The 27,223-nt window shown below is 37.2% G+C and overlaps 1 protein-coding gene across 1 annotated transcript; it reads right to left on the minus strand.

The window, feature by feature from the left end:
* Positions 1-3,072: 3,072 nt before the first annotated feature.
* On the minus strand, positions 3,073-26,841 carry LOC127645067 (activin receptor type-1-like). Its single transcript, XM_052128589.1, has 11 exons — positions 26,533-26,841; positions 22,422-22,497; positions 21,737-21,816; positions 17,946-18,197; positions 17,387-17,601; positions 11,581-11,680; positions 10,422-10,568; positions 10,040-10,315; positions 9,619-9,816; positions 9,278-9,408; positions 3,073-6,411 (listed from the first exon to the last, which is right to left on the minus strand). The coding sequence occupies exons 3-11, from the start codon at positions 21,801-21,803 to the stop codon at positions 6,277-6,279; spliced, it is 1,521 nt and encodes a 506-aa protein (XP_051984549.1). The 5' UTR covers positions 21,804-21,816; positions 22,422-22,497; positions 26,533-26,841; the 3' UTR covers positions 3,073-6,276.
* Between the last annotated feature and the right edge of the window lie 382 nt (positions 26,842-27,223).

Below are 27,223 nucleotides of genomic sequence, written 5' to 3' on the forward strand. Positions count from 1 at the left end.
ACTGGATTCCTCCAGGTTTGTTTTCATTTATTTTTTCATAAAATAATGAAATGTTACTTGCAGTACAAATTATCTTCAAGACACTTTAAATTCTATAAATTTTTGTCTGTGTAAGTTTTTTCAACTTTTACATTTGGGTAATAAACTCCAAAGTGTCTTCTTTTTAAATATGTCTAAATTGTGCATGTAGAGCAAATTGTTCAGTAACTACAATTATTTTAGTTTGGGGATGTCATTTCTGGGGATGTGCCTCAGGCAGGGGAGGGAGAAAGGGAACTGACATAGTCTTGGAAAAAGCTTGCAGGAACCCCATTTTTCATTATATCTTCCTCAAATTTGAAATATAAACTGATGAGACTTGTGGCTTTCAATTATTTACCTAATTGGATTCCTCCAGGTCTATTTTTATATATTTGTACATGAAATAATAAAACATTTTTTGAAGTTCACATTATTTATGAGGCACTTCAACTTTTATAACTTTTATTTGTTTGAGCATTATCAACTCTGATTTATTGTTAGTAGAGTGCCAAGTGTCTTCTTTCCAAAGAGACCTTAATTGTGCCTGTGGTACACTGTTCTCAGGAGCTATATTTATTTTAATTCAGGTATGTCATTTTCAGCTGTGAGCCCCTGAGTGGGGGTGCAGGTTAACAGGTTAAGAGTCATTATTGCTACATAGAGCAGTGGTTCACAACCTTTTTCCAGAGGTCTCCAGGGGACCCCTATTTTAACTTAAAAAATCCAGAACATTTGGAAATTGATGAGCTTTTTACCACTTATGTTTTTCTTGGCGACCCCCCGTGAAGCTTTGGTGACCCCCAGGTTAGGAAGCAGTGACATGGAGGACAATATAAGGCTTTGGGTACATTCGTCTATGTACTGGATCACGATTATGATTGGCAACAAGGTTAGAAATATTTAAAAAGACATTAGATAATCTTCAGTCCAGTTTTATTGAACTCCCATACTATTGTCTAAAGATTGGTGTCACCCAAAATAATGTTGTTGGCTATGGACATGTTGGTATGGCTTTTTTCTTTCACATAATGCTTTACTAATCTAAAGTCTGTGTTGATCCTAAAGCCATTTTATGATCCTAATGCTTTAGCTAGATGTGGCAGTGTCCAAAAGGGATAGGTTATCCAAAAATTTAAATTCTGTCATAATTTACTCCCTCTTATGCTGTTCCAAACACCTTTCTTTCAGAACAAAAGCAGATGTTTGGCAGAATGTAAAAAAAAAAAAAAAAGAAAGAAAGCCTCAGTCACCATTCACTTTCTTTGCAACTTTTTTCTCTCCATACGATGAAAGTGAATGGTGATTAAAGCTGAAACATTTTGATTTCAATATTTCTGCTTGTTTGCTTCTTCATCTGAACATCACATCCTCTTCTAAAGACCCTGCCCTACTGGCTGCCATTGAGCCTTGTGTACGAGTGGACATCAGAATGGAAAGGCAGCATCAGTGAAGAACATGGACTGGATTTTAAGAAGAGAAACTATATTTACTACAGTAAACCCTCAGAAGCAGTTGCCCTGATGGGAAACATGCTACATCCTAAAGGAATTCTCAACCCGTATGAGACCTACATTAATAGCCTCAGTCCAACCTAGTTTTGTGTGGATACTCTTTGATCTCAATTAAAGAATCTTTCAAAGGATCAGTGTCTGACTTTTTTTTTTTTTGTTTTGTTTTTGTATATTATTGTATCCACACCATATGAACAGATTGAATGGAAAGTAATGGATCAAGCTCAATATCTAATTTAACCCTCTGTTTCTGTTCAGGGTTTTTTTTTTTTTTTTTTTAGGTATTTGATATTAAAAAAAATGGTTTCCTTCATTAGTGCTGTACAAGGTTGGTGACTTTTCCTCCACTTGCCATCTGAACACACACACAAAACAGTAACTGATTTGATGAGTCTAAATGGTTGCAAAAAACAAATAAATAGATAAATAATTAAAGTGTGACACTCCTATTGTTCCAGGTCAAATTTGACCCGCATAGGAAATGAATGGCTGAGACTATAACACAGATAAGTTTGTAGAAATGATCACAGATATTTGTAAAATAAAATTAATCAGCCACAATGCAGAACACACCCACACAGAAATGATCGTGTGAGACTCAACACATCCACACAATTAAAATAATTTATGATACTATAATGCAGAGCATTTTTATTTTGATTCTTGATTAATAAAAATCAATCAGCCATAATGCAGCACACAGACACATACAGATCAAAAGATCAAATTCTGACCCTATTATTGCTGTTCACGTCACCGATTTGAATTTTGAGGTTTGCATAAAATTGCAAGTTTCCCACTGCAAAGTCTTCTGTTTGTACACAAATTCATTGCGGGTTGTTTTATTTACATTTTTATTCATTTACTCTGAACTAATGAATTTTGATATATGACCAAATAATAAAAAATAAAAAAAGTGTAGTAAGTATAATGTAGCATTATCGCAAAAACTGACACTTCAAAATTATCTTATAAAAAGCTCAACTTTGACAAATAATAATCTTTGATGGTGTCTTAATATATATCCAAATTCATAACTTGTGAAATACATCTAGAAACTAATTTTGTTTCAACAGATTAGAGACTATGCCCATCCAAATCAATGGATCACTGAGGCCCCCCTTGCTGGCTTTTAAGTGTTATTTTATGTCATGTATTTTATTTATTTTTTACCAGATGGCAGAAAATGCTCCAAAATCCACCCACACCTCTCATATTTTCTTATTTTGTCAGATTAATGAAGTTTGTTTTTACAGAAATGAAATTGATATAAAATACAAATTATTTTATATAGATATATAGAAAAAAACCTGTCTAAATATGATCAAATTCAAGATGAAATGCAACAGTTTAATATAATGAATTTTTATAAAATAAATAAAATGTATGAATACCCTGGAACAGTATTGATGTTGGCCTGTAATGAACAGTAACCAATGGTACAAAGTTTTGTAGAATTTGAGAGGGTTGTTAATGATTGAGCATTAAATGAGAAAATAGACAAAAGAAAAATAGATGGAGACAAGAAAGCACTGAATTGTTCCAATAAAAGCCCAGCATGAGATTTTATTTATTTTTTCATGCCAATACATCAGATTTTGTCCAACAAAGATGATTTTGGTTAACAGTATGGCTGATGCCTATTTACTAGAATAAAATAAGAGCATACATTTTTTTTTTTTTATATACCTCCTTTACAAATAAATTCATTAAAATTAATAAAAGCCTACTAAATGTAAGTGTCAAATTCCTTTTGGGATCCTTTCCAGTTCAAGAAGAAAATTGTAGCTCTTGGAAGAAAGTTATGAAACTTCTACGTTTATTTCAACGTCTGTTTTTTTCTTTTCTTTTTTGTAAGATAGCTACTAAAAGGGTACAAAATGGATTAAGTGTCTGTCGCCTATGTGGCATTTACACTCATTTGTCAGTAGCAGGTATAAAGCACTAGTTTATCAGAGGCTGGAGATCTCCTGTAAACATCACTACAGATAAGGAGGTGATTGCCAGCAGATTCAGGCCATGGGAAACCTTTCATAAAGCCTCATTTAGCTTGTTTCCCTAAACAAAAAAACTCAAGATGCATGACATACCCCAATATGGTTCTTGTAATTTCTGGTTAAAAAGAAAGCATTCTTTCAGCATGGATAACCTTTTGTATAGCAAAAGGACTTCAGTAGTTAGGACATGATGAAGAACACTATAAAATTATATCTGGGGTGCCCTTACACTCCAAAACAAAGATGCTGAAATATGTATGACTGCATCTTATGTTTTATGTTCCTATTATGTCATACATATGGGTTCTTCATTATAGCAAAAACCGATCAGCCACAACATTAAAACCGGCTGTCTAATATTGTGTAGGTCCCCCACGTGCCGCCAAAAGAGTGCCAACCCGCATCTCACAATAGCATTCAGAGATGATATTCTTCTCACCACAATTGTACAGAGAAGTTATCGGAGTTACTGTAGACTTTGTCAGTTCGAATCGCCGCTGAACTGCCGCTCACTGGATGTTTTTTGTTTTTGGCACCATTTGGAGTAAATTCTGATGCAGCTTGGTGCCGATTTGGCGGCACGAGGGTGACCTACACAATACTAGGCAGGTGGTTTTAATGTTGTGGCTGATCGGTCTATATTCACAGTTCACAATGCAAACAATTACTGCAGTTGAATTCCTACATGTTCCTCAGTAGAACACAAATATGTAAACGTTTCAGTCTTTTTGGGGAAGCAAAAGTTACCAGCATTAAGCAGACGTAAGCCATCTCACATAGCGTTTAAAACTATTTCCTAAGCTTTATAAAACATTCTTCAAAACATTCCCAATGAAAAACTTTAAATCGTACAATTCCACTCAACTCAAAAGTTATGTACTTGGGACATGTAAACCAAGATAATATTTTCCTTGTAAAACACAAATCCTACGCAAGAGTGAAATTGCACTTTTAAATATTTGTCAAAGTTGTTAGAAAAATCATCTGCATTCTCACAGTTCATGGCTCCGTTGAAGCTAGGATACAAAAAAACATGAGGGTAAACAAATATGCAAATTCACAAAATCTTAATCTATTTACGTTGACTAGCTTTGTTAATTGTGTAGATACGTCACCTTGAAAACTCAAAATTAAGCATTCAAACATCACATTTGCAAAAAATTCAGGCCCTACCGGACAGCTTGATTGTCAGTGAAGAAACATCTCAAGTATGCATGCCAGCGAGGGCAAAAGAGACAGAACATATCAGATAAGAGAAAAGAGAGCGTGTCAAACAAGGAGAGAAACCAGCTACAAAAACACACAAGTGCTACGATGGCTTTTTGTCATGCAAGCATAAAGGCATGAAAATTATGGAGGTCAGAAAGGCGTTGTTGTCAGAGGAAGCCCTCATTGGGTGCTTTGAACATGACCAGACTATGATTAAAGGAAAAGTTCACACAAACATGTTAATTCTGTCATTTACTCACTCTCATGTCAACTTATATGACTGCTTTTCTTCTGTTGAGCACAACAGATGAGATTAAGGAATTCTCAACTCATTTCTTTCCCATTCAATTAAATACACAACTAGGGAGCACAAGGACAAAAGAAAGCAACATAAAAATCTTCCGCAATACTCAAAGTCTTCTAAAGACATTTGATAGCTTTGTGCGAGGAACAGACCAAAATTTGTACTCTCAAATCTCATTCACGATGCACATCCAATTTAGTAGAACACAATACAGTATGAAGTGTGAATGAGATTTGAGAGTTGTGAAGTTTTTCAGTAAATAATGATTACATTTCAATCTGTTCTTCTCATGAAGAGATTTAGAACAAAGCACAAACATCATACAGACAATTTTTCAGGTGCTGCTTCATTCTTTTTTAAAACTTGACAGTCCATGGTCACTATATACTTTCATTGTATGGAAAAACATTGGTGCACACATTCTTCAAAACATCTCCTTGTGTTCCCATGGAAGAAAATGTATGGGTCTGACACAACATGAGGGTAAAAGGTGACCATTTTTATATTCCTTAAACCATTGCGTATCAAAAGAGCCAAATTAAAGATGTTAGTCTCAAGTTTTCTACTGTACATAGTGGCATGTTGCAGTTTTAAAGTACACCCAAAATCCCACGACCGCTAAAGTAAATTCAGAAACTCTTACCATGACTTGTTCAGAGTAGCAGATGTCAACTTCTATACAAGCGTTAACGTAACAACGACCTTTGAGAAGCTTACAAGCCATCAGAGATCTAAAAGCAATCTCCAAAAATGATATCACATCTATGAAGTTCTTCCAGCGCTATTAAGAAACATGCACACACTATGGGAACTGATTGCATTTTAGTGTGTATCTGTTCTCTTTGTTAAAAACCTTAAAAGGTTCGCCAATGGTTAAATAGGCAAATCTGATTGTTTTAAGAAAACAAATCCATGATAGAGTGTTCAATCCAAGGCCTGTCAGGCAAGCCACGTAGAACTAAATTCCTTGAAGATAAAAGGTCTTAATCATTTTGAAGTTTTCATCTCATTTATGTAAGCTCCCACAGGGTTCAGTAGGGAAACACAGAACAACCCACGGAAGAGAATGTAATTCTCCAATAAATATGTTTTAAGGCCAATGGACAGGAAGAACAAAAAGTGATTAAACAACATGACGAAGTTGGGACGGATGCCAACGCTTGAATCTAAAGGTCTGGTTACACACAGCGTGTGTGTTTAATGAGTGGGTCAGTAGTTCTGCAGTTTTCTCTCTTCAGTAGTCAGTTTTACCCTTCTCTAGTGAGCTGTGGATTTTATCCAGAGTCTTTTTGATGCGCAGGGCAGTGAGTCGAGCTGAAGGGTTTTGGTACCAGCACTCTTTCATCAGCTTCACCAGAGCAGACAGGGTCTGTAACCACACACACAAAAATACATTGTTTCTTCCATCATGGTGATGACTTGTAATGATCTTAAATTAAAATAAATATAATAACTATAGTTCAATAAGACATTATCTTGACATTTTGAGAAGCGGTTTTTCTTTACCACAAGGTAGATCCACAATCAAGTTTTTATAGGTTTTACTGTATTTGTAGAGTCATTTGGTCAATGGATGTCAATCCTCAGACATTTTCATAATTGATTGTCGTGGAAATTAACGATAAATTCATCAGTTAATTGTTAAAGTTAATTCCGCAAAACGAAAGTGGAGGACTCCAAATAATATGTGCATGTAGTATACTGTTTGAATAAAATTTATATAATGGATACACTTAAGAAGTGCAAGTATTGGAATTTTCATCTTAAAGCTGAAAAACGTTATTTCTGTGAAACTAGCACCACTGAACGGAATTGTTTTCAAATCAGCTTTCGGAATTTACATTTATGCATTTGGCAGACGCTTTTATCCAAAGTGACTTTACAGTGCACGTATTACAGGGACAATCCCTCCCAAACAAGAGAAGTAAGGGATGTGCTTCTGTGTGGTTTTTCTTCAGTGTTGCGGACAAGACGTGACATGCAGCTCGAAAGCGATATTGCGCTCTCTAGAGGCAGATGACTTTATAGAATGTCTTGGGAATGCGGAGTGCATTAAGGGAATGATTATGGGATAGTTTGATTCAAGTGTTTAGAGGTTACCATTAAAAGTATAGTTCACCCAAAAATGAAAAATATTGATTTTCCAATGCATCATGATCTTCATTTGAACGATCTCGGTATTGATTCTTAAATCCCAAGATCGATCTTTTACTCTGTGCACAAACCTCTACTACAGTGGGAGAGAATCACTCACATTTGCAAACAAATGTCACGCTATGTGACTAAAATGTATTTATTAGCCAACTGGCAGGTAAATGTTTAGATTTCACATACCAGAGATTGTGTAGTAAAGTGGTGAAGTATTCAGCAGTGAGATCCTTTCACTGCATGTTGAGAATAAAAGTTTAGGACAGCTTAAGCTTAAGACAGGACCCCTTCTCATTCATTTTTATTGGGTTAAAAAAGGACAGCTAGGACATTTTGTAAAATAACTCCTTTTATGTTCCACAGAAAAAAATAAATCATATGGTTTTGAACGTCAAGAGAACATTTTTGGGTGAACTACTCCTTTAATATGGCTGTAAAATTTAAACCATCTCCGTTTCTGCCACATGATTGGACTACAGGTGAAACTCGAAAAATTAGAATATCATGCAAAAGTTCATTAATTTCAGTAATTCAACTTAAAAGGTGAAACTAATATATTATATAGACTCATTACAAGCAAAGTAAGATATTTCAAGCCTTTATTTGATATAATTTTTATGATTATGGCTTACAGCTTATGAAAACCCCAAATTCAGAATCTCAGAAAATTAGAATATTGTGAAAAAGTTCAGTATTGTAGGCTCAAAGTGTCACACTCTAATCAGCTAAACACCTGCAAAGGGTTCCTGAGCCTTTAAATGGTCTCTCAGTCTGGTTCAGTTGAATTCACAATCATGGGGAAGACTGCTGACCTGACAGTTGTGCAGAAAACCATCATTGACACCCTCCACAAGGAGGGAAAGCCTCAAAAGGTAATTGCAAAAGAAGTTGGATGTTCTCAAAGTGCTGTATCAAAGCACATTAATAGAAAGTTAAGTGGAATGGAAAAGTGTGGAAGAAAAAGGTGCACAAGCAGCAGGGATGACCGTAGCCTGGAGAGGATTGTCAGGAAAAGGCCATTCAAATGTGTGGGGAGCTTCACAAGGAGTGGACTGAGGCTGGAGTTACTGCATCAAGAGCCACCACACACAGCCGGGTCCTGGACATGGGCTTCAAATGTCAAACGTCTTACCTGGGCTAAAGAAAAAAAGAACTGGTCTGTTGCTCAGTGGTCCAAAGTCCTCTTTTCTGATGAGAGCAAATTTTGCATCTCATTTGGAAACCAAGGTCCCAGAGTCTGGAGGAAGAATGGAGAGGCACACAATCCAAGATGCTTGAAGTCCAGTGTGAAGTTTCCACAGTCTGTGTTGGTTTGGGGAGCCATGTCATCGGCTGGTGTTGGTCCACTGTGCTTTATTAAGTCCAGAGTCAATGCAGCCGTCTACCGGGACATTTTAGAGCACTTCATGCTTCCTTCAGCAGACAAGCTTTATGGAGATGCTGACTTCATTTTCCAGCAGGACTTGGCACCTGCCCACACTGCCAAAAGTACCAAAACCTGGTTCAATGACCATGGTATCACTGTGCTTGATTGGCCAGCAAACTCGCCTGACCTGAACCCCATAGAGAATCTATGGGGCATTGCCAAGAGAAAGATGAGAGACATGAGACCAAACAATGCAGAAGAGCTGAAGGCCACTATTGAAGCATCTTGGTCTTCCATAACAGCTCAGCAGTGCCACAGGCTGATAGCATCCATGCCACGCCGCATTGAGGCAGTAATTAATGCAAAAGGGGCCCAAACCAAGTACTGAGTACATATGCATGATTATACTTTTCAGAGGGCAGACATTTCTGTATTTAAAATCCTTTTTTTTTTATTGATTTCATGCAATATTCTAATTTTCTGAGATTCTGAATTTGGGGTTTTTATAAGCTGTAAGCCATAATCATAAAAATTATATCAACTAAAGGCTTGAAATATCTTACTTTGTTTGTAATGAGTCTATATAATATATTAGTTTCACCTTTTAAGTTGAATTACTGAAATTAATGAACTTTTGCACGATATTCTAATTTTTCGAGTTTCACCTGTATATGCAAGTTACATCCTACACTAGTTAAACAGGTGTCTTGTCAGTACTTACAGGATCTGAAAACCAGCGGTTTGGAATGAATGGCCTTTGCTGCTCCACACAAACCACCTTTCTCATGTCATCAAAACTAGGGTCATTAGGCACCAGGTCATAGAACGGTGGCTTATACTCCTCTACAATTCCTATATGATCACAACAGATGATTAAAAATATTACTGAACATTCATTAATCGAATTGTACAAGGTGTAATATCTAAATGCTTCTCAAGTATTTCACTAACGAATGTGAACTTGCACTAAATCGGTGTTGTTCTTAAATATCAACAGTACTGCAAAGGTGGAATATTTCTGATGTGAAATGCAGCTAGTTTGAGTGAGTCTAGTGAGCTGACCATTACTGATGGTTCGGCGAGCGATCTCCCACAGCACCAACCCAAAGGCCCAGATGTCCACCCTCTTATAGGCATCAAAGCAGTCTGTCTGAATGGTCTCATCCAGCACCTCTGGAGCCATGTAGCGCTTGGTTCCCACTTTGGGATTATTTCCCACATCCAGCTGATTATCTGACTGAGAGTGAGTTACTGCCAGACCTACAGAGAGACAGAAGGACACAGGGAAATAGGATTAACAAGGAAAAGAAGCAAATTTGTGAAAAGCTAGGCATACATTTGTTTTACAAAACGATGCACACATATTCAGAAGCAAAAGTAGAAAAACAAAGACAATTAAAAAAAAAAAAAAAATCAATAGGACCCATATCTGAATGACTGTTAAAATTAAAGAGGACAAGAGCAGAGATTTGTAAGAAAGTACCCAGGTCAGCGATGCAGCACTGCAGATCTTTCTTCACTAATATGTTCTTGCTCTTCAGGTCTCTGTGAGCAATGGCTGGTTTGCCTTCAGTGCCAAAGATCTCTGTGTGCAGGTGCACCAGCCCACTTGCAACCGACCCTGCCATGTGCAGGCCATCTGCCATCTCCACTGCAACACGCTGCAGGTAGTCATAGAGAGAGCCGTTTTCATGGTAGTGTGTGATGAGCCACAGCTGAGTGCTAGAGTTTCGGGAGGTCATGTCAGATGCCATGAACCCTGCAAAAAAGGAGTTTATTTCTTTATAACATTTATTAAAAAACAAAACAATAATTTACATTTTCCTTTTAACTGATACAGACAGAAACAAAGAGGTCAGACTCACCTAATATATTTTCATGTCGTAATAGAACAGTGTTGTATATTTCCGTCTCTCTAAACCATGACTTCTCATCTCTGGAAGAGAAGATCTTTACAGCTACATTCTCCCCTTGCCACTGTCCTCTCCACACTTCCCCATAACGTCCCTTACCTATGAAAATAGCACTCACAGATATCAATACATATCACCATCTGAAATTTACGTTTTCCAAACAAGAAATTACTAGGGTTGAAAATGTATTTTATCGTGATAATCATGTGCAAATAATTTTATAACAAATTATGCAATTACTCATTACCAATATTTGTACCATTGGAGCAATTCACATTTGAAATACAAAATTCATGTTTTTATGAATCCCAGATAGTAGAGGGCAGTATGCCAACTTTAGCTGTACAGGCAACACACAACCCAAGTAAAGGAGCCTATTGTACAATAGTTCCTTGAACTGTTCCTGGCAGGAAGAAGCCCTAAACCCCAGCCATCCCTAATCCTAACCAAATGGAGCCTGTAAGGCTGAGTAGCCTGCTAGGAACAACTCGAGGCACCTTTCTCCCATCGTACGTGCAGGAGCAAACCACACTTTAGTGACAATAGACATCACAGTTCTTGCGTTCAAACAAAGCTGGATGGAGCACAACTCCAAATGCAGGGGACTTAAGATGTGTTTTTCTATGTTTCAAACTACGTTTAACTTAACAGTGCCCAAAAAATGCTGTTTTCATATAGCAACGCAAAGTGAGATGCTCCAAAAGCATTCATCTGAAACACGTGACACCGATATGTCCTTAGAAAAGCCCTTATTATAACTCTACCTCGGACAGAATGACAAATTTAATTGTAAAATGGATTGTTGTGGACTGTAGGCCAATGATAGGCTAACAGTCAATACATTTTGTAATGTCTAAGAGTGTCATTGCTTTACTTGTCGGCCACAAGCATGTAAATATTATAATTAACTGAACAATTATATTATATTTACTATTTTTTTTTAATAATTAGTCACTACATACTAAGTTATTTTTATTTGGAAGCCTTTCTCAGCAAACATTAATAGTATTATTACAAAATACTCAGCTAGTGGAGTAGGCAGCATCTCTTCTGTGTTTAATGCAAAAGGAGGAGGTCCTACAAGGCTTAGCGTTAAAATCTGCTGCCTTACCAACACACTCTACCAGGCTGATCTGCCGTGCAACTGTCCTCTGCACCAGGAAGGGAAGACCTGAACCACTGCCAGATGTGCAAGTGTGATCCATCAGATCCTAGAAAACAACATAAGACATATCAGGCATTATGTGAGCTGCACAAAAGTAAATGCAGAATTACTAATGCTAAACCACAGCAACTGGTTTCATGGGTAAGTTTTATCATTACTCTATCACATTTGGATATTTATGCATATCTGAGGGGTCCACAAGACTATAGGTTGTTCCAATTGTAAATTTATGGTAAAACAGGGTCCTCACAAGTGCCTATTACACAACCTAAAGCGATCTACTAAAAACCCAGTACTTTTTTTTTTTTTTTTAACTATGGACCCCCTTTTTACTACACTGCTCTCTGGATTACTCAATTCTGATTGGTCAACGGCACCATCTAGTGGTCTGATATTTTTCTGTAACAACCGCACATCCACATAGCAGACCGCTCATCCGAGTATTGCGAGTCATCGTTCCTGCTTCTCGGCTCACTGCATGATCTCTACAAGTAAGCTAATAAAATAATTTCAACTCAATTCAAAGTTTTTAGCTTTTAGTTGTTCAGAGATTTCTTATGGTCCAAGTCATTTTGCAAACTCCAAGCAGGCTTTCATGTGTCTTGCACTGAGGAGAGGCTTCACTCTGCCATAAAGCCCAGATCGGTGGAGTGTTGCAGTGAAGGTCGTCCTTCTGCAAGTGTCTCCCATCTCCACACATGATCTCTGGAGCTCAACCAGAGTGACCATCCGGTTCTTGGTCACCTCTCTTCCCAATTCCCTTCTCCCCCGATTGGTCAGTTTGGCTAGGCACCCAGCTCTAAGAAGCGTCCTGGTTGTTTCAAAGTTCTTCCATTTAATTATGGAGGCCACTGTGCTCTTTCAATGCATCAGAACATTTTTGTAGCCTTCCCCAGATTTGTGCCTCAATACAATCCTGTCTATGATTTCTGCAGGCAGTTCCTTTGACCTCATGGCTTGGTTTCTGCTCTGATATGTATTTTCAGCTGCAAGACCTTATATAGACAGGTGGTTACCTTTTCAAATCATGTCCAGTCAACAGAATTTGCAACAGGTGGACTCCAATCAAAGTGTAGAAACATCTAAAAGATAATCCAGAGAAATGGGATGCACCCAAGCTTAATTTTAAATGTAACAGCAAAGGGTCTGAATAATTATGTCAATGTGATATTTATATATTTTTTGTTTTTTAATAAATTTGCAAAGTTTATTATGGAGTATGGACTGTAGGTTGATGTGGAAAACCCCCCAATAAGTCTGTGGTCTGAATTCACTGTATACATACTGATTCTGGGCTTACAGCTACTAAAGTTATCCAGTCAAGGACTGTGAGTACATTTCTCTTTTTCTTGTCAATATCATTTTGATTAATATTAAATGTTACACCTATAAACAGCTGCAGGTCTATGGCTGGATACACACACACACACACTGGACAAATTATTATGAAGTATAATATTTTTGTCCTGTCTCCTTATCTTCACGTAATACTGTCAGGTTCCCGAAATTTATGTTCAGTTTTTATTTAGTGTCGGGATCCTGTCATTCAGTTTTGATTTGGCTTGTATATATTTTCTGCCCATGTGCTCTGTGTTGTGTCTAGACTCCCCTCATTTAGTTTGCATGATCACCCTCGCCTGCCTATTGCTTTCTCTTTTGTTACATCTGTGTAGATATAGACCTTGGTTTGAGTTGTGTTTATGCCCTCTCTGAGTATTCCTAACGGGTCACTTGTATTGGATTTTGTATCATTGTTCTTGTTTACGGGAACCGATTGTTTTTGTTTGTTGTTTTTGATTCATGGATATCTCAATTTCAGTCTGTATTTGACTCTTCACTTTCTACAAACCGTGAATATGCATATACATTGACGGCTGTATTTACATTAAGATCACACAAAGACAGTGTAGATTTCTGTCCTGTCTGCTCACACTCTTGTAATGCATTAACGGCTGTGTTTATATAAATATCATGTCAAGAGGGGCTTTTTTCCCAAGAAGCGCATTTGATTGTTCATGCGCAGCTGCATTCACTATGAGACACAAGTGCTCTATAGAGCACACACAGACATATGAGCATTTGAAAGCAGCCAAGTGTAGACAAACAGTCAGTTCTCTGTACTGCTGGTACTTTTCCATCAGTGGCTTGGGAACGACTGTACTCACCAACAGCCAAAATACAATATAACATTATTACAGTGAGGATTTGTAAGAGTGCCCCAAGGGCTGAGGGGACCATTTTGCAGAAGATGCTGCGTTCACACCGGACGCGAATAGCGCGTAAGGCGCGAGTGATTTCAATGTTAAGTCAATGCAAAGACGCGTTACGCGCGTAAAAATTTCCTGCGCAGCAATGAGGCGTAGAGCGCGGCGCGGTCGCGAATGGTGCATTTTGTGCATTCACGCGTTTGACGCGAATTCGCGTCTGCCGCCCGAGTTGAAAAATCTGAACTTTGGCGTCAATTCGCGCCGCGTTAACCAATCAGGAGCCTAGCTGCCTGCTGTCACTCAGGAGGTAAAGCGACGTAAACTCCGCTCGGAATCTTTCATTATTATTGTAATGTAAAGACAACCAACATTAGTGTCTGGACAGTGTTGAATAAGGAAAAAAACACAGGACAGGTTAACTACTTTTGGAGGCTGGCTCCATTTATCATCAAAACAAAAATAAATAAATAATTTAACCTGATATACTACCATGGAAAACCTGACATTTTTAAAAAGTCTCAACTTAATAAATGTGCATGTTGTGGACCTGACATCCTGGAACTGGGGCTGACAACCTGGGAAAAAAAATACAAAATATAATAATAATGGACTATTTTTAGATATTTTAGCTCTTTATAGGTTTGTGGGTGGCTCTTAAAAGAGCCGTTGTGGGGAAGTCATGAGGAGGACTTCAAACGCTACTCCGTCGGCTGCCATGGTACTGCTCCCTCCGCCGAGAAGTGTGCCATGAACACATCCCTCACCCGGAGTGCCTCTCTGGAGGAGTTGTTGGCCGCAACCCGACCCAGACCTGGCAGTGGCTCCTCTCCAGCATGTCCCGCGCCCCTCGCTGGTGGACCCAAGTACGGCGACGACGACCCATACGCCGCTGTTCTGCTCTCCAGAGCAAATACAGAGCGGTGACTCTCTCCACGAATGCTCGATCAACATCAGCCATCTTGTAAAAAGATGGCCGTCAACGGGTTTCACCTCCGGAGTTTCATCGGATTTCGCCTCCGACGCGCATCACGCGTGTAAATTTCGCTTCAAACTTTTGTTTTTTACGCGCGTCAATTTCGCTCTTGACGCGCGAATGGATTCAAAGTGGTCAAGCGTATAACTAGAAGCGGTAGGCGCGAATTTGACGCGCTATTCGCGTCCGGTGTGAACGCAGCATAAAGAGCAGAGGTGGGTAGAGTAGCCAAAAACTGTACTCAAGTAAAAGTACAATTACTTGAAAAAATGATTCCTTGAGAAGAAGTAATTATGTTAATAATTACTTGAGTAACAGTAAAAAGTATCCAACTAAAAGAATACTCAAGTAGTGATTAACTAGTTACTGTCATATGTAACATAATGGACATTTACTCCCCAATATTCCATAACATATTTAAAATTAATTACAGAATAAGAATTTAATAAAAATGATAATTATTATTGGAAATTTGATTCACCCTCATGTTGTTCCAAACCTGTATGACTTTCTTTCATCAATGCAACAATTAAGGAGATGTAAGACAGAATGGTATCCTCAGTCACCATTTACGTTCACTGCATGTTTTTTCCCTCCATATTTTAAAAGCGAATGGTGAGTCTCTAACATTGTTAAACATCTTTTGGGTTCCACAAAATACAGAAAGTCACAGGTTTGGAACAACATGTGGGTGGGGAAATGATGACAGAAACATTAATATGGCTAAACTATGAACTAACTTTAAAGTCGCTTGTCAGATTTGAAATAATCTGTCATGTAGAAGAGCCAAATAGCTGTTTTTGCTGTTTAGAAATAAGATAGACAGCCAAAGGAAAGGAAGATGGCTGATAACCCATTATTCGAAGGTTTAATAAACAGTATATATAGTTGAGAGATAAGTTTGCATTCCCTTTTGTCTCTTAAATTTTCAGACCCCTTTCACAATTTATAGAAATATAAGAGATAAAAAAGAATTTAGTACTGCTCTTCAGAATCTACATTACAGCTATTTACATATAGTACGCATATAGTAGTGTGTTGTCTTCTTGAGCACCAATGAATGTTTGCACCTCATGTAATGGTTGTGTGTCCCTCAATTGTCATAAGTGTCAAAAGCTTGATTTTATATATACACAGATCAGTCACAACATTAAAACCAACGCCAAAACAACGCCAACCCGCATCTCAGAATAGCATTCAGAGATGATATTCTTCTCTTCACAATCGTACACTTTTTCCCCATTCTGATGGTTGATATGAAAATTAACTGAAGTTCCTGACTCATATCTGCATGTTTTTATGCACTGCACTGCTGCCAAACGATTGGCTGATTAGATAATCGCATGGATGACTGTTGGTTCCAGATGGGCTGGTTTAAGTATTTCTGTAACTGCTGATCTCCTGGGATTTTCACACACAACAGTCTCAAGAATTTACTCAGAAAGGTGCCAAAAACAAAACACATCCAGTGAGTGGCAGTTCTGTGGACAGAAATGCTGTGTTGATGAGAGAGGTCAACAGAGAATGTCATTTTGAACCAGTCTGGCCAAAGTCAAAGGTAACTCAGGTAACCGCTCTGTACAATTGTGGTGAGAAGAACATCATTTTAGAATGCTATTGCCGGTTGGCACTGTTTTGGCGGCATGAGGGGGACCTACGCAATATTAGGCAGATGGTTTTAATATTGTGGCTGATCAGTGTGTGTGCGCGTGCGTGTGTGTGTATATATATATAGATTATATAGAGGTATATAGATATTATTATATGGCTACTATTACTAAAACAAGTTAACATATGGATACTACTGTAACGTTGTAGCAAAACCATGGTTACTACCAAAAAAACAAAAATAAACATGGTTACTACAGTTGTGGTTATTATTCATGGTTAATACAATATTACTACATATAGGTAGTTTTCATAAGGATATCATTTATTAACAAGGATTAAAGATCATTATCAATGCTTTAACACCTCTGAATTTAAATAAGCCTGTAAAAATGGTCACACAAGCCCATTATAATACATGTCATGTCTAGGTTTGTTATTACTTTGTGTGAATAACATCAGATGCTGTTTTTCTGTCATTACCTCAGGAACACACTGCTCCCTCTTTGAACGTTCGCTATGACTGAAAGTGTGGGCACTGTCAAAGCGTTTAAAACAAGTGTTTGTTTTGAACGCTTGCTGCTGCAGTGGTGAACTCGGACTAGTGACAAATCCCTGCTGTAAAGCTCCGCTGTCGTAAAAGTCCCAAAAATCTCTCAATAAGATAAGCATTTATTAAAACCTATTTAATTAAAACCAGTAATATAATGAAAGGAGTCACCCATTGTAACAAATTAAAAGTATGTTCTTTTCATTAGACATTTAAGAGTAGGTAAAAATTATGGGTACTTTTAACTCTTCAAGTAAAAGTTAATTTTCTTCAAAAATGTACTCAAGTACATGTAACGGAGTAAATGTAGCATGTTACTACCCACCTCTGTCTAAAAGACATGTTACAAGGCCCAGCTTTCCTCATATTTTCAGGCATCTAAGGAATGTTTTATAGTTTACAGAAATATCATACCGCAAGGGTGCTGTCCCCGACATTTGTTGCAATGAGCCCATCTATGGCCCCCTGTTCCGTGTCAAAGTCATGTAGTCTTTCCAAACGCCCATGATGGAGTCTACGGCACACGAGCACAGCCAGCACAGACAGCAGTCCCAGCACCACGAATGGTCCCAGCACAAAGAGAAACAGCATCTTCATATGGTACTGCACAGCCTTCTCATCATCTGGACCTTCTCAAAGACACCAACACAATTATACAGAAGAAAAAAAATCTAAATTGACTTCAAACCAAAACGCAACACTAAATTCTTGAATAAAAGATTGAATGAAATCCATCAGAATTGCAGGTAAAATTATATATACAGTATAAAAAAAAGTTTTATATTATTGCACGAAGTTGCCTAGTAAACAGCGTCCAGCACAAAATATGAACTTCCTTATTTGGCAGTTGAATAGTATATTGTAAGATTTTGCATCATCCATAACACGACCCTGAAAACGCTGGCTTACTGCTTTATTCTAACCTCAAACTGTCTATATACTGGTAATGTTTAGATGGACTGTATTGACTCACTTGTCAGCAGCAGTCGAAGAAGGGTCTCTTTCGAGACGTTGGCATTGCACATGTGTTGGGAGCAACATTCTACGACGTGACTAGCAGAGGGCGTTGCATAACACGTCATGCGCTTGCTCTCCGTTCCAATCAGGCAACCTCGTTTGAATGTCGTCACATCACTACTAATGATAACAGATGTGTAACACTGGTCTCCAGTACACTGCTGCTCATTACAGTCACTGCCAACACACATGCAGCCGATGGAAACATCTGGAGTGAGAATAGAACGTGAGAGAGTTAAAGCATAAATTAAAGGGTTAGTTCACCAAAAACATAAAAAAGGGCAAAAACAATAGCAAAACATGAAATCAAAGAGAATGGTGACAGAGGCAGTCATTCTATATAACATTTCATTTTGTGTTCAAGAGAATGATGAGGAATTAAATTTACCTTGATCTTTTCACATTAAAGAGGTAGAACTAATCATAACAGTGGACTTACTAACTGTCAAATCTTAAAGTAGCAGCAGCAGCACCAAAACGGAGTGTTTCTGACAGAGTGTAAGAATAAGGGAGGAAAATGATTTTCATGTCTTTCAAATTTTTTACCTTTTTTAAAAAAATTTTTTTTTAGCAAAAACTTAAACGTTGGCATGAAATCAAAATAGACCATATTTATTTTATTAATACATGCAACTGGTCTTATTATGAATGATTCTCCCATGCATATTGGCCATTTAATACATTTTTTTTTTACATCATAATCTTTAATCAAAATGTCATAACTTCGGTAAAATGACTGACTCTGCTCTGCTGACGTATGCAAGTGGTACTCAGTTTTAACCAAGCCCCTTCAAGAGTATAAACAAACTTGCAGTCAAAGCAGCTAATGCAGAGACAAAAAGTTTTTTGGGGGGGCTTTTTTCTTACAAAACTCTAGTTCCTTACTCCAAACTGCCTTGGTTATGGGCCAGATGGCTTGAATTTACATTTTGAATGAGGATGAATAATGGTGAATTTGCGGATGTGTTTGAGATATTTCACGCCTGAACTGCTGATGTGATCATACTGAATTCAACGCTTCGGATGCCTCTGGAGTTTATTCATATTTTTTTAATGCAGGTATCTTGGGACGTACAACACGAGTACATGTTTTATTCCCTTTATAATTAGTGTAGTGTGATTCAAAACGTTAAAATATTGTTATCTTTTACTCACTAACTTTTCAGTGACTACAGCCTCATCGTAAGCAAAGACCATGATGTGCTTGTGCATTTATGTTGTCAATTTGATCATCAATGTGTTGACATCACTGCTAACTTTCACAGATTACAGGCTCTGGCTTGAGCAGCATGGTGTGTCCAGGGTGTGTGTTTGAGTCTACTGCAAACTCGCATTCACATCTGCCTCCACTTCAGTATGCAACGCCCACTTTTCAAAATCTAATCAACAACTGATGGATAAAATCAAGTCCCTGCGCTACATTTTTCTATTGTTTGATAAGCTGTTTCACTTGGAAATACATCACAATATTGAAGTAAATTCAGTCGCAAATTCCGTTTCATGCTGACTTTATTATCATATGTGGACCTCAAAGAACATATTGAAATAATAAAAAAAGTTATGCCATGACCCTTTAAGAACAGGGATCCAACAGCTGTAACAATTCTGGGAAAAAAGAAATGAATGAAGACCAGCTTGATGTCAGATCTCACAGACGGATAACTGAGACGGTTTTCTTCACTTCTCATTGCCTTAATTTCCTGTGACTCTGACGAGTTTACAAATTGACTACACGGGGGGACAAAAGAGGGCCAAAGAGCATCAGTGACAGATCAATTAAATCAGCATTCATGTTTTATACTCTCTGTAAGACACGCTAACTGGATAGGACACAGAATGACCTAATGAAAGCAAGACAAATAAACAAAATAAGATGTGTGGTTGGAAGTTTGACTATGAACTATTCAAGGTTCCCACACCTATTCCCTAACTTATCCAGTTGTTCATTATCAATGGATAAGGGGTTTTTAAAATAATAATTTCACAAGCTCTTGATTCGATTCCAATTCATTTGGGCATATTTGAGTTCTAATGTCCATTTTGTTTGCATGATAGAAATTCTCTAAAATAATTCTACAAATTATACAAGGTGCCTTCTAACTCGTTACATTTAGAAACAAATAGTGGTGTAGGTCAAATAAAATATTAAATCAAATTATTTTTAATTGTTAAATCGCAAATTTTTAAAGTGCTTAAACTTGACTATACAGTATATTGTTTGTTTCCTGTCAAAATGCATTTAGTTTCTTCTTAAAAATTATTATAACATTGTTTTCTTTTCTATTAACATTTTTCAAACTAAGCATAAAGATAGAAATACACTGAAACAGCACAACTTCAAGAAAAATTAAACGTTTCCTAAAGTCAGAGTGGGACGTTGACAAAATGAAGTTCCCATAGGTTGAGTATTCATTGTAATGTACATTAAACCTCTTAAATCCTTGTCCTCCTCAATATTAATTGTGGCTATCCACTTTGCTACAGCAACCGTGAAGTCATATTCACATGATTTGCAACTTCTGAACACTACACGAAAAGTGCGGCAAAGAATGTCTTGTTTCGCACAGAGCGTGTAAATTATACTTTATCCGAATTGCCCAGTAAGAAGCTTCCGCTGATGCTTCACTCCAGTGAGTCATGTGAATGCAACATTACCCATGTCCCATCAGAGTTTGTTTTGTATAAAAAAAATGGTTAAGAGGTCCGTTCTCCAACACTTGATCACTGACACAGAATTACTATTATGTGATTCCAGCCTACTCCAAAGTTCAGAACTCACACAGAGCTAAATGAAATGTCAGACTGAAATGTGAAAATTGGTAAATGCGTTAATTGCTTTAAAGACAACTCTAGAAAATATTAAATGACTATTCTGGGTTCAATACAAGTTAAGGTCAATTGATAGCATTTGTGGCATTATGCTGATTACCACAAAATTGATTTTGACTTGTGCTTCCTTTTCTTTAAAAATTGCAAGGCAGACATGTGAAGCGTATTAATTTTATAAAAGCACAACATTAATTCTGTTAAAACTTGTATATTATTTGAGCTGTAAAGTCGTTTTGTCATTTTTAGTCATTTAAGGGTTTGTTGACATTACATAGAAAAGGTTAGTATGTGATTTTCATCACACTATTATCATGTTTAGATAAATATTGTTTTTTGACTTGTGACTACACTTTTGAAAAAGTGAGTAACGTTCAAAAATTGGCCCCATTCACTTCCATTGTCAGTGCCACACTGTAACCCAAATTTTAGCTTTTTTTTTTAAAGAAAAGGAGGGGAAAATCAGAATTAATTTACATGGTAATCAATTTTATGCCACAAATGCTTAAGCTTAACTTGTATTGAACCCTGTAAAAAGGCTCAAACTATGCAGTTAAACTGCTATTTATTTGACAGATATAATACTCAACACAAAACTGAGGTAAACTTTAAAGTAAAGGTAAAAAGCAACCTTGGGATTTTAAGATTCAATATCATAAATAATTAAGATTAACCAGAAAATCTGTATTATTTCCCAGCCCTACTTAAAAGACTATTAAAAAAGTGGGAGGCAGAACAGTCCATGTCCAGTCACTTTGCTGTATATGTGCAGGTGATGGCCAGAATAATCTGCAACATGGACCAGACTTTAATTGCTGATTATCAAATGTCTGACCATTTGAGACTACTGCTAAAAATAATAAAAACAACAATAAAACATTCCACAACAAAATAGACAAACAAAGCTCAGAACCTTTTTACCTTTAGCTGATGTCCGTAAGATCTGAAGCAGGATGAGGAAGATGATTTGGGTACTGCAATGCCCCATTTGGTTCACTGCACTGAAAGGAAAGTGACAAGAGGTTCTACACAAGCAGATTTACACCTAAATACATCACACATTGCTTTTGCCTAGCTGGATTCAAATAAGGCCAACATCAAAGTATAAAGTCAAATCAATCAACCTCACAAAACTCCAAACGCAGACTGAACAGCAAAGATGACTACATAATTACATTTTTTAGAAAGTGCAGCTGTGCCCTGCCTCACTCTTTCCTGCCACAAATACTTCCACATACACTACCATTGTATGTCAGACGAGGCCAGTCACCATGGTAACCGAGGAGTGAGAGATGCCCATTAGTGAGAGGCATCAAAGAGAGTGGAGGAGCACTTCAGGAGAGGCAGAAAGGAAATAGCATTTTGGGGATGAAGGACTCACCATTAAGTTTACAATTACCATACAATTTTTCCTTCAAGAAGACGGTATGACTATGACTAATTATTACAGACAAGGAGTCCTTCAAAACATCACTTTTAATTGTGTAGAATCATTTCTGCCCTTTCTTTTCAATTCAAATACATAAATATTATGTTCAAAAAATCTTTTCTCCAGGAAAATAGCTTGACGGACATAGGCACAGAATATATCAGTGGACACTCTTACTTGTACAAATCTTCATGTGACTCTCAACACTGCCTTTCAGTATGCTCCTAGCCAGACTCTGTCTTCCCATTGGATCCTAAAAACAAGACCGAAGCAGCATGTCAGACTTTTTCCACAGCAGTGTTTTTCCCATGGTCATTTCTGGAGGAAGGAGTGAGTAACAGGATAAGAGAGGTGCCTGAAAGTCTGCACACTGATAGCCATAGAGCTGGGACTGTGATGAGCTTTGAGTCCCTGCCGTTGTGTAAAAATACCAGAGTCACCATATTAACAAAGTTATGGTTTAGTAAAGTGGGTAGTAAAAATTAGGGATAGAATCATAATCGGTTTGACTGATACTTTTAACTGATATTTACATCGGTTATCAGTTTGTTTTGATTGGTTGGTGTTTATTGCCATATCAGCAACAATGGCTACTTCATGGCAAATGCAGTTGGCAATCAAACAATTTATAAATACAACATGTCTTGCAAAAACAATACACAGAAAAAAAGGAAGACTATTCAATCCAGTACAGTAAATCAATTCTATAAAAGATCCTTTAGTTGCACTTTTTCCCCATGAGTTGTCCTGGGCACATCTTACAAATCAAGTCATTCAAGGTTTTTCCAGATAAAAAGCATTGTATCATGACTTTAAAAATAGGGCAGATCAGGAGCACATGCTTCACAGTCAAAGGGGTGTTAAAATATTGAAATTTTGGTGGTTCTTCATCTTTTAATAAATACCCGTGGGTCAGATTAGTGTGGCCTCTATGACACCTTGTGTAAACCACTTGGTCATGTCTAGATTTGAAGGGATAAAATATCTTATTCCAACCACAGATTTTATTGCATTGAATAGTTTGTTATCAAGACATCCTTATCATTCTGTTTGGCATTTGTTTTGGAATTCTTTCCGTGAGAGCTTTTTAGCGACCGTGTCTTCTTGCTCATTTTCAAGAAGACTGCTATGTCCCAGGATACAACAAAAGATTATGCTGTAATTGTATCTAGTGCCGATATCATCGGCCGATATTAGCCTTTCACCAATATATCTGTATCGCTGTATACATTTACCAATATGCGCAGATACGAAAACTTTTTAAAGAACATATAATGCGCAAACCAATGCTTTAGAATTGGTGTCATAATGAGCAGAGCGCGACAGTGGCTCTGAGAACGGTGCGGAGTCAAGCGGTGTCTTCTCAGTAAGTTGCTAACTAGTTTGTGAAATACATACTGAAAAGTTAATAAACAATGACCCCATAATTTACCCTTTTCAATATAACGTTAACACTGTCCCTGACAACCATGTCACTCATGTTTATCACATCTGTTTGCTGTGTTAGCCAGCTTTAGTTTGTCAGTGCAATAAGCTAAGCATTGTAACAGATTGAAAGGTAAACATCAGAGCATCTTTTGCAGCTCAGCAGACAACGGTGCAGTGGTGGATTGTGTCTGTTGAGTGTTGATTTCACGCTATGTTGTTACTTAGTTGGTGAGACGCAATGCTGGTCCATCATTTACTCTCCATGACAATGAGCTTATAGCTAACTAACTAACCACGTAGCAACTTTCATACCTTGTCAGATGAGTAGAAGCTAATGTGTAAACATGTATTCACCAAACGGTTTTGTTCAGGATTCACAGTCTGGCACCCCATTCAACAGAACAATTCCAGTCACTGCATATATAAAATGTAATATCTAAAAGTCTGGTTTTCCACCTTTGAAAGATTCTCCTGAACTTGTATAGCAGAATACAGTGTAACATAGCTGCCACTGTTTATATCTTGACTCTGAGTCGAGTTTATTCTTTATTTTAATGGTCAGCAATTGACTGATACTAAACATACAATACTGATATTTATTTAGCTATTTTTTGTATTTTTATTAAGTCTATTTAAATGGTCAGCAATTGACATACTGAACATACAGTACTGATGTTTATTTAGCTATTTATTGTATTTTTATTTATTCTTTATTTTCTCACTGTTCATTTCTAGAATTTGTTGACTGTGTATAACAATAATGTCAAATATTCTTTGATAAAAATATTTAAGAAAGCAGCCTTCGGAGTACATTTGCATAATCATATCGGTGCAAAATAAGTGAACAATCCACATAGAAAAGGCCTGTTTTCATTCCAGCACAAAAATTAACTATATCGGCCAGCATACTGGTAATCAATAAATTTTCCCCCTTTAAAATCGTTATCGGCCTCAAAACTCCCATATCGGTTGGGCTCTAATTGTTTCTCTGCAGCTGATTTGCTTTCATCAAAATATCAACAATATCTTCAAAGATTCCAGTGCTTAAAGAAAGGATTTTGAGTGAGTACAAGTTCCGCTCTTTTGCGTTTTCAATATATTCCAGAGCAAGAAGTAGAGCACTGGCCTCTGCTGTAAAAAAGGAACTTTGGTCTGGGATGTGATTGCCATAGTATAGTATCACTGCTGCTGCAGATACCTGATTGTCTATTTTCTAACTAAGTAACAACATCAGTCTATTTGTTCATATAGGTTTATGGCAGGGGTGAAGGTTTCTGTCATCAAGGACATGCTGTTGAAATATATGTGGGAGGGGTTTCAGCCTTCTTATCAAGCTGATATCTAGCAGGATGCATAATTTATTTAAACTCCAAGGTGGAATTGGGCAGAAGGTAGTCTGGCTTAAAATATCAAGATTTATGTCCAGGTTTTCTCGATGTGGTCTGATGCGCATTTCAAACAGTCTGATTTAGCTGGGTTTAGTCTGGTCTCATACAAATGCAAATACTGTAGCTGGAAGATAGGCATGTAAGCTGGGTTGTGTTGATTTGTCTTTATCTTAGCTGCGTATTGAAGAGCCAATTTCAGGCATCTAATTTGAAGAGGTGCTTCATTTACTTCTGTGTAAAAAATGTGTTTAGGAGAAGTCCTGAAGGCTCCCAAAGCAAGTCTCAATCCTTGATGTACAGTATCCAGCATTTATAGGTATGATTTTCTGGCCAAACCGTAAACTATACTCCCATAATCTAGCCGAGAGCGGACCAAAATTCTGTACAGCTGCAAAATGACAACCCATTTTATTTTTTCCAGTACTTAAAGAATGCCAAAATCTTTCAAGCACAACGGATATCAGTTCTTTAATATCTGGTTAGCCGCTTTGACCATGTGTATAATTGCAACAGAAACTAGTCATATAATTCTTTGTAGACTATGTGCAATGCTAGATTTGTAAAGCAGTTTACCAGAAGTTAGTGATAAATGCTTAAGTTCATAATGTACTTAAAAGCCGAAATAAAACAAGAATTAAAAATTGGTTATGCATATCGGACACTTAAACACAAAAATAATCAGTATTGTATCAGTCATTTAAAATCAGTATCATTCGATCTCTATAAAAAAACACTGATATTTTGCGTTCTTCATCCAATTTTTTCATAGCATTAAAAATAATAATATTATCAGCATAAAAATGAGTGAAAAGTTGCCTTGAATAATTAACAAAAATGTCTAAATATCTTAGTATTTAGTATATTTTCATTTGTTTTAATGATAGTTTACACCCAACTGGCAAGAACTTCTCATATTTGTGCAAAACCTGATGGTCCATGTTATCCTAGCATGACTTGAGAATGTTCAAAACAATATATTTTGTGCTTTAATGGAAAGTCTGACATTTTGTACGTCGGAAATTAACATGGCCAATTTAATACATTTTGTAATCTTTTTACATTAGATCAGTGATCTAGGAATTGTGCAAACCTTTAAATATTTCATCTTTGTTATACATCTAAAAAAATAATAAAAAAGCATAACAGGCAAGACAACAAAAGCATGCAACTGTCTGACATTTAATTGTGTTGCCTACCAGAGTCGTTAGCACATACAGTATTGTAAATAAGGCTTAGTATTTAAGACAATAACTCAGATTATATGATTTGACGAACACAAACAACAACAACAACATAAAGAGTAAAATATGAAAAATAACACACACAAACAGAATCTGTCTATTATTCTAACTCATAATAATAATCGGCCTGTTTGCTGAAGCTGGTCGTTTTGCTGGCTGCTAACTACGACCACTATTTACTCTGCGAATTGATTTCAAGCGCTTCAAAGCAAGATTTAAGAGCTTTCTTACCTTTAGCAGCAAAGCTGCCTCGTGTTTGTGCTAACGTTGCGTGTTTTTAGTGTTTTATTTGAAGTCGTGTTTTAAGTGTAGAAAGACAGTTTGCCACCACCCATAGACACAGAAAAGCCTGCAACAGACGTCACCATAAACAAGTCGACGCGCACGTGCATTATGGGATAGCACAGTCCGCCTAATCATAAGGACAAGAAACTGCTGCGTTTTGAGTTGTGGCGTTATATTTGTGCCACAGGTCAGGCGGTTTTACACGGGACGCGGTGGGCGACAGGCTTTGCTTGCGATCTTGCCTCTTCTGGCGTTTTTTCCCCCATTCACACAAGAAGCTGTGCGAAACGCGCCAGTAGAAGGGCTATAATGCCACCCACTGTTCAGCTCAGTTACTGCGTCTATGAGGCGATTACTGTAAATATTGCAGCAGTTTTCATCCAAGTGATTGCACTCAAATAAAATTCCAATAATTGTTTCATAAATATTTTTATAACTATAAATATTGTAATAAGCTATTTTTATATTAACACACACACACACACACACACACACACACACACACACACACACACACACACACACACACACACACACACACACACATATATTTATGTCTGTGTGTGTGTAAGTATGCACAAATACAAATATGTTATATACAGATATAAGGGAGAAGTATGGGAGAAGAGGTAGGAAT

Source organism: Xyrauchen texanus, chromosome 6, assembly GCF_025860055.1.
Source record: "Xyrauchen texanus isolate HMW12.3.18 chromosome 6, RBS_HiC_50CHRs, whole genome shotgun sequence".
NCBI lineage: Eukaryota > Metazoa > Chordata > Actinopteri > Cypriniformes > Catostomidae > Xyrauchen > Xyrauchen texanus.